At 39.9% G+C, this 13,871-nt stretch overlaps 1 protein-coding gene across 1 annotated transcript in view; it reads right to left on the bottom strand.

Moving 5' to 3' along the window:
• The window catches only part of TTLL12 (tubulin tyrosine ligase like 12), a 21,767-nt gene extending 10,404 nt beyond the window's left edge, over window positions 1–11,363 (bottom strand). Inside the window, exons 1-5 of the mRNA XM_010164668.1 lie at window positions 11,192–11,363; window positions 8,994–9,192; window positions 7,855–8,014; window positions 7,053–7,186; window positions 3,862–3,938 (exon numbers count right to left, since the gene is read on the bottom strand). Coding sequence (XP_010162970.1) covers window positions 3,862–3,938; window positions 7,053–7,186; window positions 7,855–8,014; window positions 8,994–9,192; window positions 11,192–11,337 — 716 coding nt within the window. The 5' untranslated portion in view covers window positions 11,338–11,363. The remainder of the gene's footprint in view (window positions 1–3,861; window positions 3,939–7,052; window positions 7,187–7,854; window positions 8,015–8,993; window positions 9,193–11,191) is intronic.
• Window positions 11,364–13,871: the final 2,508 nt, after the last annotated feature.

Genomic DNA, 13,871 nt, shown 5'->3' with positions numbered 1-13,871 from the left:
TGGAAGGTGTCCCTGCTGATGGCAGGGGGGTTGGAACTGGATGATCTTTAAGGTCCCTTCCAACCCAAACCATTCTATGATTCTATGACATAGCCAACAGTTCTCATGGAAAGGGAACATTTAAACAGACTAAGCAACCACTAATTTTTTCCATTAGAAACCTCATTATTCTTCTTCCTCTCCAGACCTATTCTTATCAATTGTGTAACTTTCCTCTCCTCCTCTGCTACTAACCCATTGGAAGATACATTCCCCTGAGAGAGACTTGTCTGAAATGATGAACTGTAAAAATAGCCTAGTCACAGGGGGAAATATATTCTTTAAAAAGAAAAGCATGTAAGCTGTTTTGCATAGCCCCATGTTTGACATACTACAATGGTTATACTATTTATGCTGGAACCTAAGACTAAGAGAGATGACTTCATTGTAGATGAAGAGAGTCAGCCTGGCATCCCTGTTGAAAGAAGTCACCAACCTTTTCCCACTGTTGCTACAGAGCAATGTTAGTGTCTTCATACAGCGCCACTAGCATTTCTTTCTGCAATACATGGCTTCTGGCTCCTCCTCTAAGTCTGCACACTAGGGGAAAGACAATACCAAATTTGATGTACTGGATCCAGTAGAAGTTCTGCCTAATCCATGTCATATACCAGCTATCCAAATATCCACTGGTTTGGAGCAACTTCTAGTCCTTGATGAAGCAAAAGAGAATCAGAATGGTGACCTGAAGATAAAAGGCTTTATAATGCCGTAACAAAGTCTTGAAGCATCCAACATCCCCATACAAATGTGCATGCAAGAACACATGCAACCAAAGAAATACAAGAATTTAAGGTGCTCGTGTGAGTCCCAGATCAGTCCCTTACAAACATACCCTGCAATACAAGTTATCATCCCACAAAGACACTACTTCTGTGTAGCTAGATCCAAACCTAGCTAAAAGATCTTAGTAGCAAGAGGATTATCAGGTCTACACAATGGCTCTATTCTTGTTAAATCCACTCAGTAAATGGGAGCAGCAATAGTTTGGCATGACCCACTCCCCACCCTGTGGTCCCCCCCTTCTTGTAATTAAGCCCCTTTAGTATGGTATGGAAATATTTCACCACCATACTGCATAACATTTTGTGGCAGAGTGCTGGAATGCTGACACTCAGTATTCCCAGCTTCTGCTCCAGGCTACGGGAGCAGTATTTGGTTTCCAGTTCAGGAAAAAAGGTTAAAAGTAACCCAGCCAAGTACAGAGTTTGGTACATTCATTCTGAAAAGTAATGCAGCTGGGTAAAACTTGTATGATGTTATGTATTTGCAGTACAACCACAGTTAGAGTTGGGCTAAGGCTGTACTATCATTTGGTTAGTTATCTGCAAAAACAGTCCAGTCACAGTTGCTTTCTCCAGGACTGAAGTGAAACCTCAGTTCAAAATTAGCAGAGCTAATGAAGTCACAGGACTCCTTTGCACATGAACTACCAGAAACCATGAACACACTTACAGGTAAAGTTCAAAAAATGTTTTTTTACTGAAATCAGTGGAAGTAACCCAGTAGTCAAAAGAGTAAGGGTTCCTTCCCCTCCAGTTGCAGCTATAGCAAATACCTTTGAAACCTCTGTTTCATCAACTGATGGTTCTCACAACAGTTCTTCCAACTAGGGTAACGATGAGGCTGAACATTGTTTTCATAATGTTGCCTCTTTCTGACTGGAGTAAGGGAGTTTGCCACAGGGGTTATGTTTTTGTTTGGCCTTAAGCACTGATTAATCCATTTTAACACCTTGGAACATTTTGTTTTTATGCACCCTTTTTCAAGCCAGCAATCAGCACAGCTGGATAGAACAACCTCCTTAGGGCAGCAATTACTGTTAGTGCTACAAGAGCTATTTGAACCTATAATTCTGTTATATCAAACTACATGTACTTGCTCCCCTGCTTTTAAAGTTTCAGGTTAGACATTTATTTTACCTTCCCATTCTGTCTTAGTCATCTTATTTCCAAGTAGAGCTAAGAATTTGTCTGAGTTTCTAAACTCTGCAACCTCATGCATTTAATTTCTTCCCAATTCCCTAAAACAGCGGCAATACACAAGGCAGAGCATAAACACGAACAGGCTACACACATCTACCCAGCTTCACACGCTTGCATCTGCCTATGGTGGCAGCCTTAAAACCTTTAAAGCTTTGAAAGAGACTGCAACTCCCACTATTCCATTGTAGTGGGAGTTGCCAAACTCCAGTCAAGTTTTCCAGTGGACTGGAGGATGGCAAATGTGACACCCATTTACAAGAAGGGCTGGATGGAGGATCCGGGAACTACAGGCCTGTCAGTCTGACCTCAGTGCCAGGGTCACTGAGGAGCAGATCATCTTGAGTGCTATCACACAGCACACACAGGCCACCAAGGCCACACAGCACTGGTGATCAGGCCCAGTCAACATGGATTTCTGAAAGGCAGGTCCTGCCTGATCTCCTTCTATAACAAGGTTACCCACTTAATGGACGAGGGAAAGGCTGTGGACATGGCATACCTGGACTTCAGTAAAGCCTTTGACACCATTTCCTACAGCATCTGCTTGAGAAACTGGCTGCCAATGGCCTGGACAGGCACACTCTCTGCTGGGTTAAAAACTGGCTGGATGGCCAAGCCCAAAGAGTGGTGGTGAATGGAGTTAAATCCAGCTGGAGGCCAGTCACAAGTGGTGTTCCCCAGGGCTCAGTTTTGGGGACAGTTCTGTTTAACAGCTTTATCAATGATCTGGATGAAGGGATTGAGTGTACCCTCAATAAGTTTACAGATGATACCAAGCTGGGCAGAAGTGTTGACTTGCTTGAGGGTAGGAAGGCTCTACAGAGGAAACCAGACAAGTTGGATTAGTGGGCTGCAACCAGCTGTATGAGGTTCAACAAGGCCAAGTGCCAGGTCCTTATCTGAAATAGAGGCAAGTACACTGGATGAAAAAACAGCTTTTGCTTACCCTCAGTCTTGTAATTGGAGATTTCAATTGCATAATGAAATCCAGACTATCACTGAACAAGTTAACAAATGCCTCTCAACTCAAAGTGACTTTGATTTTCAGCAGTTTTTCTCAAGAAAAGTTGATCTAGTTGATCTGAATAGCAAATCCCCTCAATGCAAGAAGCTGGGGTGTGAGTATACCTATCAAATACGCTATAGTTTAACCTCATCCCTTAAGCAAAATGTTGCAGGAACTCGGATCCCAGTGTCAGATGACAAATTCCCTGGAGCAATGCTGCGTAATAGTATGTTTTTCTGGAATAAAACCAGTAACGAGGCAGTCTGGCCATACAGTGCCACTGCTTTTGCTCACAGAAATGCCTTATCCTTGCAATGTTCTTCCAGCTTTCTTCTGAAATAGTTTCACACCATACGCTCCATTTTTGTAGTAAGGCACATACCCAATTTAAAACATCCCAGGTTTTGACAAGATTCCTGTTTGTCACTCTCATCTGAAGAAGGGAAATAAGTCTGTTATATTCACAGAGCAGAGAAGCACATGTACCCCTATGGATGTGCATGCTCTAATGCAAAGAGAAGTCTTTAGTCTTTCTTATATAGTTATACTCCTTAGTGAAAACAGTGTTAAAAAATTATGCGACTTTTCTTTCACCCAGAGGGTGGCACTTAAAAAAAACCCCCTAAATTTATTTTAGAAATTCTGTAAGCATCAATCCATTTACTCTGAAGAATCCAACAAGAACTAGTAAGTCAGAATCTTAAGCAAGTGGCTACATATAAGCACACCTTCAACTCGCCTATGTTCTTCAAAGTTGGAAAAGGCTATTCAGCCTCAACACACTGCAATAAATAATCTTCATAAGAAAGCATTTGGTTTGCAGATACATACTTGAAAACTTTGTCTTTGTCATAAACTGGTGGGTTTATCGCTATAGGCAGTTTTTCCTTGTTTTCTGCTAAAATAGCCTAAAAACAAAACAAAAAAAATCAGAAAAAAGTTAATACTAGGCAGAATAAATGAGCAGACTTAAGTCAAACTGATATGAACAGTAGCTCAGACCAAACTGAATTTTTAAGAGTGCATAATCAGGTTTATAAAACAAGTGACTGAAAACCAACATTATCTTTAAGGAGAAGCTACAGGTAAAATATTCTGTGTGACTCAGCGTTCATCCAAGTGTTTTATTAGCAATAGCCTGTTGAAATTTTCCCAAACTGCAAACCTTTATGGATCATTTTCTGCAATTCCTTATCTCCATATAAGTATTTAAATACATGTATAGAGGTGCATTTGTAGTCACAGTAAAAATGACAGTCCATCTACATGTCTCACTGGTCCATTGTCCCAGGTGCAAGTGAATTCCACCAAAGTTGCATTTTGAGAAATACATTATGTTGTGTAATATGCTGCTCAGAAAAAAAAAAATAATATCAGTACAAGATCAGGGCTTACCAACACTGTCAAATCACCCTGAGAAATGCCTGTTTCTCCTAAGCATTAAATAAAATACCAAATGACAGATGATCATATCCAGTAAAAGACAAAGTTATCGTATTTCCAACAAAATGGAAGACTGACCATCTAGCCATGACGTTTATGTTTTATTTCAGATAACTAAAACAATTATAGGAGGCTGAAACTGAATTCTGCTCTGAGCAAAAGGCTTTTTTCAGTCTTCATCAGTAAACATGCTTGGGGAAAAAAAAATTAAAAAAAAAAATCTTACTCCATCTTTTACAACTCCTCTGACTGATAAAAGGAAATACACATTTGGATCATTGCTGATATCCTACCAAAGGAAGTAGCTCACAGAAAACTCTGGGGTGGGAGAAGTGCATCTTGAGAAACCAAAGCAGCTGCTGTTCTGCAAAAGCTCTCTGCGTTCCAGCTGCTGCAGGCCGTCTGCATAAGCTGCAGCAGTGAAATGTCTGTCCAGCCACAGACATAGCTCTTTACCTTTAAGGCTGTTGTAGGGAATACAATCATACATAACTGGAAAGCATAAACAAAATCATAGTTGTAGTCAAAGAGCTCAGACATCACCTTCTAAAATAGACTGGGCAGTACAAATAGAAAATAAATCCTGCAGCCACCTAAGGATAGGAAGGGAACCTGAACTCTTAAGAGAAGACTACAGTTCTCAGAGCAGTACCAGAGAATTCATTGCTGTCTTTTCTGCAATTCAAATACAGGGAGCTGTTGCAGAACACCAACTACTCTAGTCCCTCCAAGAGATACTTCTTCCATCCCAGACACTTCCTTAGAAGCTGCCTCGCCTGACACTGGTTTCTGCAATCATTGCCCAGTCATTACCCACAGTACCATTTACCCTTTATGGTCTGTGCTGGAGATCAGAATTAGGTAACAGCATGAAAACCAGGAAAAAGTTAAGCCACAATGTTGCTGTAACAGCTCTGTGATTCTTTTAAATAGAACACTGAAGCCTTCAGGTTTATTTAAAGGAAAATTAGAATAAGAAATATAACATCTTTAGTTATAGTAAAAACCAACCACACAGCCCTTTTAACAAATTATTATTTGCACGCAGTAGTAAAGCAGTTGCAGAAATTGTACAGTAAAAAATTCTGAAACAGCATGACTTGCATTAACATTGAGAAACATTTTCACACAATTGTATTTCCCTGCAGAACTGCTGGCTCACATATTAATGCTGTAAACAGCTCTCTGAAGTTGCCTGTACTTTTTTGTGCATGCAGCTCTGTTTATGTGAAAATAGGGGAACTGGAAGTGTCAGCAATACGGTATTTCCTTCTGGTCACCTCACTTTTGGTGTTTAAGTCTGTGCTATGCCCTAATTCTTCACTGGTCTGTCACCAGTTAAGACTTCAGTTTACAGCTGAAGAGTAAAAGAAAGCTTTGTTGGTAATCAGTATTATGCTGTCATCACTTCTCAGCAGCTGAGTGGCAGAGACACAGTAAAGAAAAAACAGGATGCTTTGAGAAGATGTTTTTAAGGTGAGGTGGTAAAAGAGGATACTGTTTGCCCATCTGCCATACATAGTCCTTTAATTTGAATTGATCATCCCAAAAGAGATTAAAACACATGCACAAGTTTGCCTTATCTGAGATCCAGGCACTTTTGCCAAGAGAACACCTGCAAGACGTGAACCATGGGTGCATTGTTGTTCTTCATCTGTAAATGCAAAGTACATCTACCCTTCTTCCAAAAATGCAAAATCCCAACCAACCAATCTGACTTAGGTTACAAGACAGCCCAGCTATTTTAAATGCACACCTTTATTTGGCAGAAGCAGATTAACTTTCACTTCTGATTAGAAACTGTTAATAGCAAGTTGGATCCAACATTTTCTCTATCAGAAGAAACAGTCAGTTGGGGTATAGATTCACCTTTAGAATCTGCACTTTGAATGCTGTTAGTGTCCAGTACAGCATCCTCATAAACATCAGGTTCCTTCATTTTTCTTAAAAAAGAACCTCATGCAGACTTGGTTCATGAAAAGGAGATTCCAAACAACATGAACTTCACGTTCTTAAAATATCACAAACCTTCAGTAAAAAGGAGAGCTCAAAACAGAACAGACAAGTACTTTATAACAGTGACATTAAATTAAAGACATCTCTGCTCCAATATTTGATGGTTCTAAACCACAACATTAAGTGAGTAGCCAGGCTGAAAAATATAACCACTCCTGAAATACTAAAACAAATCTTTCTGTAATAAAAGACTGACCAGAAGTGTTACAATAATCAATCCAATCAGTAGGTCTATTAGACAACGTATCGAGTATCTAACTGGAAGATGGGTACCCCATAATGAAGTACCTGGTAGCATGGTTATTAAAAAGTTAACACAATACTGCAGTAACATATTAGAACTCATTTGTGTTGCTTCCGTTTTCAAACAGTTAAATATTATATGTAAGACATTTTTTGTCTCACCATATTGCTTTCTTTGGAGGAAAAAAAAAAAGGTAGCTATACTCTGAATCAATCTTTAAGCCTAAAAAGAAGCAAATTCAGAACCCTTGCAATGTTTTTTTAGACACTGCCTCTTCTTAAGAGATAAAATATGAGATTAACTTGTTAAAATTATATACCTGGTAATGCTCATCTGACGGCTCTGGTGTAAAACAGTTGACATCCAACACTTCAGTAGGTACCCATGGTAACAAAACACACTTCCTGATCAAGCGATCTGCTTCCCCATAAGCATAGTCACGAGTCACTTCATCTGCAGGAAAACAAGGAGAACCTCTAGGAATTGCCTTTCATTCTCCACTGAAAATCTTCCTCATGGCATATCACACAAATTACAGTTAGTTATAGTTAATACTACTACACCTTTTGTTATTTAAACGTAAAATTAGAGATAATTAAAGAACTACATTAAAAAGGGTATTATTTAGGATGCACAAATTAGTCTGAAACCACCAAACCTATGCCAGTTTAGTCAGACAGCTGAACACTTATCTCCTCCACATGATGGGGGCATAAGGTGGCCCCCAACCAAGATAACAGGAGTAAACGGTTGGCCTCATATTTTCCAACTTCCAGTACTGGACTTTCTGACTCAAAGCTACACACACAGGCTTTTAAGGCAATTTTTTAAACTGTGAGATGACTGAATCAGTAGTTTCACTAAGACAGTGATGCAAGATTTAAGTTCTCTGTCAATAAAACATTAGCAACATTTTTGGACTGATAAAGGCCTCTATCTCTCAAATTATGGAAATATATCAGGCAGAGAACTTTTAAATTTGATGGGATTACAAATCTTCAGTCATTTTGTTCTTGGAAGATTTGTTCTACTGTGAAGTGCTCAATGATTTGTAAGAATATGGCCTGTCTTCTATTGCAAGCATACAAAAAACCACCCAAAAACTCAACAGACACACTTACCACCAGTTTCAAGGTCTCTCAAAGGCCAGAGAACAGTGTAAGCAATTTGTTGAGGCATATAAAATAGAGGTGCTGTTGCAAAACTAGGCTGATCTGAATGCTGAATGCGTGATCCAAATTCATCCATAATGTACCAGACGGGAACCTTCTCCTCTGCAGTCTGCACAATTAAAGAGTGAGACATCCTGCACATACCAATTGCTAGAAAAGCATCGCAAGACAGAAGGCCCTGGCAGCACCCCCTACACCATTTCTCTGTTTCCTACTCTAGCCAAGATTGTGAGCAGGTGTGAAGTACAGAGTAACACTCCCATCCCTGCAACTCTGAGGCTAAGCCAGCCTAGCATCCAGCCACTGCTGAGAACAGCCTGTTCCCATCTCAGCTGCACAGTGCCAGCCTCTCTCTTATGCTACTGCCTACCAGACCTGCTTCCCCCGTGCAGGGGTTATATTCCCTCAGAAGTGGCATGTATGCACTTGAGGATGTTTGAAGGCTCAGGACCTGCTGGTACACTGCTGAAGGACTAAGCAGGACAGAGGGACCAAAGCTGGTGTGATCCTATCCATGCTACTTAAAAGCAGCAGCCCTCTGAGTAAGCTACGCCCAGAAAAACTTTGGCTCCATCTTGAAGCTGGTTGGTTCTCACCTGAGAGTGAGCTAACATTTACACAGTACAGACAATCAGTTGCCGAACACAAACCAGAAAGTTAAGTTATTTGATAGTGTACATAAAGATCTCTGTACAGGTGAGGAAAACTGTGAGCACAGCTGAGACACACACTTTTATGTGAGACAGTTGATTTATGACAGATTCTTTCCTTCACTATGAGAAAATCTGAGTAGAAAAAACCTACAAAACATACAAGCAGATCTCCCCATTCTAGCCCTCTTCTTTTGCAGCAGACTCTCCATAAAAACCCTCTCAAAATATTGATCAAAAAGCTAGCAGCAAGCTGCTGGGCATTTTTAGCCCTACACTGCAATTGCTCTACTTCCAAGTACAAGTTTATTCCGAAATGCCTGTAAAGAACCTTTTTTGTATTAAAAATGTATCTTTGTTCATAGCCATATATTGGAATGTCTTCCCTCAGAATCGCTCAGAACTTTTGAGCATCCTAATTAGGCTTTAGAGACTTACCCCTTGAGACAGCTGGTAGGTCTGATTGTATTTCCACATCTCCTGCAACACTCGCTCAATGCTGCCCTCATCTGGGATCTCCCCGTGGAAGTCAATTCCCATGAGATTTGCCATTCTGTGCAGTAAACCAGGTACGTGAAGCAGCTGCTGGTGGGCGTGTTCAACACGGTATGTCCATGCATGGTCGATGAGGAAAATGCTTAAGAGAATTTTGGTAACATTACAATGGTATATTTTTACACCTACATAGTCAAATGTTCTGTGAATAGGAGCTACATTTCCTTGTAGACTGTCTGATAACTAATCTTCTCTTACTCCCAAAGTCACTCCCAGAGTATACACTGGGACATTATAGATTAAGAACAACTTCCCAGCAGTCACTTACACTCTGTTTTTGTTCTAGAAAGCTTCTTGTTCATCAGTTAGTATTTCCATGAAGATTAGGAGCAAACACAGAACAGGACACTCAGTTTGTAAGCCTATTACCCTTTAAAGGCCCAGAACACAAGAGTTTCTTCCCTTTTGGTCATTACTAACTCCACAGCATCAACCTGATACTCCTGCCTGAAGAAGGAAAACAATATATTATTTTGCAAAAGCATTCAAGGATCCTGTTAGCCATGAGCTCTGTGACATCTACTATAATCTGTAAAACTAGGTGGAGACATCTGATTATCAAAGCCTGTATAATTTGCTATTAAGAAAGGATTAAGTTTTAAGCTTTTTTGATTGTTTATCTTTGTTTTTTTGGGGGTGTTTCCCTCCCCTCCCCAGGTCTTTTTAGAAAAAAAACTGCAATGTTTTAAAAGAATTACCAATCTAACCCAAAACAAAATCATACACAACTGGCACAGGTTCCCTTGACATGTTTAACCTTTGTTTAAGCTGCATGATTTTTACAAAAATCACATAGTTATTCAAACAGAAGTGCTCTCCACATTTTGGTTATAACCTCTTACTAAACCAAGTCAGAGAAGAACCTGAATTCTACTTGCTAAAAAAATACCAACAAAACAAACAGAAAAACCCAAAAACCGCCCCCCAAACAAAACCACCCCACCACCTATATTTCAGAAAGTTAAAAACATGTCAGCTGTCATGTACACTGAGTATCCTTGAACAATTATTGTATCTCAGATTCCACATACAGAAGAAACCTCATTTAATTTTAAAATTAAAGACTCCAGAAAACTCTACGGTCAAGCTCTTTGGAAATCTAATAGGAAACAGGTGTGCTGGTGTTCTACTCCCACACACCTGAATGCTGCAAGGAAACCCAAGATTATCACAGGAGCTATTTTGAACTTCAGAATTTCAGTGTGTTCTCAGATTTAGAAAGGCAATGACTTAGGTTAAAGCAGGCATGCAAAGGCGTAGAAATACCTATGCTCCATGTTGCTTTTAGTCATCAAGGCTAAATTTAAATTTTTAGATTCTGTATGTTTACCAAAGACCTAAAAACTATTGAAGTTCTGGCAAAAGTAGTTTTATAGAACTGAGGAGAACTGCGTTTAGATCTCCAGCAGAGTTGACTTCATCTCACTGGCATGTATTAATACATAACAAACAGCCTGTTCTATGTTTGAAATCAATAAGAACACAAAAGGCTGTGTTGTAACACTGTTGCTTACACAACTTTTTTTCCAGTTGAATAGTTGCATACTAGTATCATATTCATGACAGATAAACTGATTCTGAAGAAGGCCAACAGTAACTTGATGTATTCAATTACATACGCATGCATAGCAATCATGCTCTTTAATTATATTTTACCGAACTGGAGGAAATTTAAGAGCCTATGGATCATTACTCTGAAGCTGCTTAGTACCTCCTTAGCTTGAGATTTGTGAAAGCGACAGCTATTTCACACAGCCTGGCAGATACAAAGTTTTTGTTTTCTTTCTGCAGAATTCATTTCAAGGTTGCCTTTCCCCTATTTTCTCCCCCAGTTTACTAAAATCAATTTCTAAGCATCTTCCTGCAAGACTTAAAAAAGAACAATGTTAAGACACTTGCACTGCTAGTATCCTTTGCAAGATGTGCCTCACAGCATGTTCCTTACCTTAAACAGACAGCTCCATCTTATAGTAAAAGAGGATTTCTTCATAGGTTCAAACAAGTTTTGAGGCAAACTGTTCGTATCATTTTAGGGTTTAAGACTACACACACAGAACACTATTTCTTAAATCACTACTCACCTATTGGGATTGGAGGCTTGAAGCCCATTCTCATTTGTTACAATAACTTTGAAACAAGGTTCATTTCCAGGGTTTGGTTTCTTTTTTAATTGTTCTTCCATTTCTTCATCATCATCTTCCTCCTCATCCACCTCTTCTACTTGCATTATACCGAAGTAGTCACCAGCATCAAATACCTGAGATTGAAAGTGCACAAAACATCAAGCAGTTGGTTGAGGCAACTGACAAGCATAATGCAACACTGAAAGGAACTTGTAGAGAATTTTGGCCTGCAGTCTGATAAAACCTGGCATTTTTAACTGAACAGATAAATGAACAACACTATTTATTCTTTCACATTTTAACAGAACTGTTTGGGAAGTTTCTTTAGTTAATATTGGCAGGAAGCTTTGTTGGTTTCTTTGGTACCAATAGGTCTACTGATGGTCATCTATTAATTTAACTCCTCATAAAGAATTCTACAAGCTGAGAACAGAGTACCTTGGCTCACTATTTAAGATCTGTAAAACCAGGTATTACCCAGGCTCTGCAACCATACTAAAGTACATTAAGGCCCCTGAAGAAAAAGAGCTTTTACCACTCAGAATGTTTCGCCCCTGCCTACATAAGGAATTGCCCCTGCTCACCCACCTCTGGATGAGTTGGGAGATTCCTCATACTGCTGCAAGTTAAGTTCTATACACTTACTTCTGCTGAAGTGCTGAAAGGGATTTGTATGCATTCTTGCCTACTCCAGACATAATATCTTGATCTAGAACCTACATAAATTAAGCAGGTCACTACACAAGTTTCCCTTCTGCCACAGCCATGACAAATGGTGGGTTTGCCTGTGTTCTGAAGTACCACATCTCTGCTAACAACTTTCATGATTTCAAAGTGAATATGTGCTTTTAAAAAGAAAAAAATGGGTAAAGTCTCAGAAGACTTTTCAAATCCTTTCAGAGGGAGTTATTTTGTTAAGTCACTCACAATGAACTAGGCATGAGCAGACAAGTCATTTGCCTCAATCTAATGTCACTAGAAAGTAGTAGGGAGGGAGAAAAACCTAGAAATGTGACCTCTAGAGTTACTGGTTTAAGACGTCAAGCCCACATACACCTCTGACACCACATTATTCAAGTCATTACTTCCAGGCATTGACAACTTATTAGCAGTAAAATTCCAGAGGCAGTGATAAGCTTTTATTGTTCAAGTAAGCGTTCCTTCAGGAGAATTATTTCTGTTCAGCCCCAACAAGGAGGGGAAGAAATCAACCCCACACCTGTAAAGCAAGGCTACTTAGACAAAGCAGATAACTGCCCAAAGACAGCTAGCAAGGGAGGAAGGCAGTGGGGAAACTACCTACTTCAGATTTTAAGCCACAGCATGATATCATAGAACAGATTCAAGTGGATAAGTACCTCAAATTCCTTTCTGAGGATCAGGGGATGGCATTTTCCTTTGGGCTGGGGGGAAGAAAAAGAAAGTGCCAACAATGTGTTGGCTACCTCCTTGTATACGTTTTTCTCAAGATAAAGAAAATCACTTTGTCAACAACCTCACTGGAGATTAAAAATACACCTATTTTTTAAGAAATTAGAAACTGACTTAATATCTCCTGCTTCAGCAGGCATAAAAATAGCTAGCAATTCTAATTTATTCCTAGTTTTCCGGTTTTGCTAGAAGAGGACAACATTACCCAATCATGACCTCCTGCTGTTACAACAGTAGCCACCAACATTTCTTCAAGTGTCGATTGCCTGTACAATTTGCAGTCACTCTAAGCTGAGGTAACCACAAGCAGGTCCCAGCAAAAGGAAGAGTCCTTTCTTGTGCGGTCATCAACGGTGCTCACAATTTATTCTTGTCAGGTTAGCTCCCAACTGGATCATCAGCTCCCTGATCTGGCTCGCGGCACAAGTGATAATCCGGCTAACGACAACCAGCAAGAAAGTGCACCAGGGCACACACATTCCCCTCGAAGTGACACTTTGTTGCTCCTGCTGCTGGATCAAGAGCTGTCCTCATCAAGGTAATTATCTAGCAGAAGAAACACCAGCTAAGTGACTGGCAGTCATTAGAAAATTAAAACCTCAAGTGTGATTCTTTGGAGTCCACTTGACACCTGCTACCATATGGCACTTTGTATGTGTTCTGCACTTGACATTTTGTCTTGAGGAGTTTGTGAGAATGGAGATAGGAGGTTAGCCAGCTGCTGACTCCCAGATTAGCCTTCACCCCCACGGGCTCCACCCATTCACCAAACACCCATGATGAACGTTCATACCAAGGCCTTCACAACTAAGGGAAGCTGTTGGCTTTATAGTCCATTAAATATCAACTCAAGACTTAAAAATGAAGGGTCTCCAAATCCTCTAAGCCAAAGTTTTGACCTTTCCCTCCAACAGAGCATCAGTTTCATGAGACTGTAGCAGTTGCAGTTAGCAAAAACTCTCCACTTTTAATACCTTTTCAGCAGAAATATGCTAAAAAAGATTTCTCCTTGAGAAAGTGAATTAGGTGTATTCTTCAACCGAAGCAATTCACACTTCCTGGAGCAGCAGCTCAAGACCATCTTAATCAGTGGCTTTTTGTGAGGCTTTTGTTGCTGTGTTTTGTTGGGGGTTTTTTTGTTTGTTTGTTTTTAATTAATAATTGATAATTTGAACAGTTCAGAAGTGACTGGTTTGGCAGAACTGCC

The sequence above is a fragment of the Antrostomus carolinensis genome, unplaced genomic scaffold (genome assembly GCF_000700745.2).
Source record: "Antrostomus carolinensis isolate BGI_N321 unplaced genomic scaffold, ASM70074v2 scaffold31173, whole genome shotgun sequence".
NCBI lineage: Eukaryota > Metazoa > Chordata > Aves > Caprimulgiformes > Caprimulgidae > Antrostomus > Antrostomus carolinensis.
This window is presented reverse-complemented; position numbering and strand designations above follow the sequence as displayed.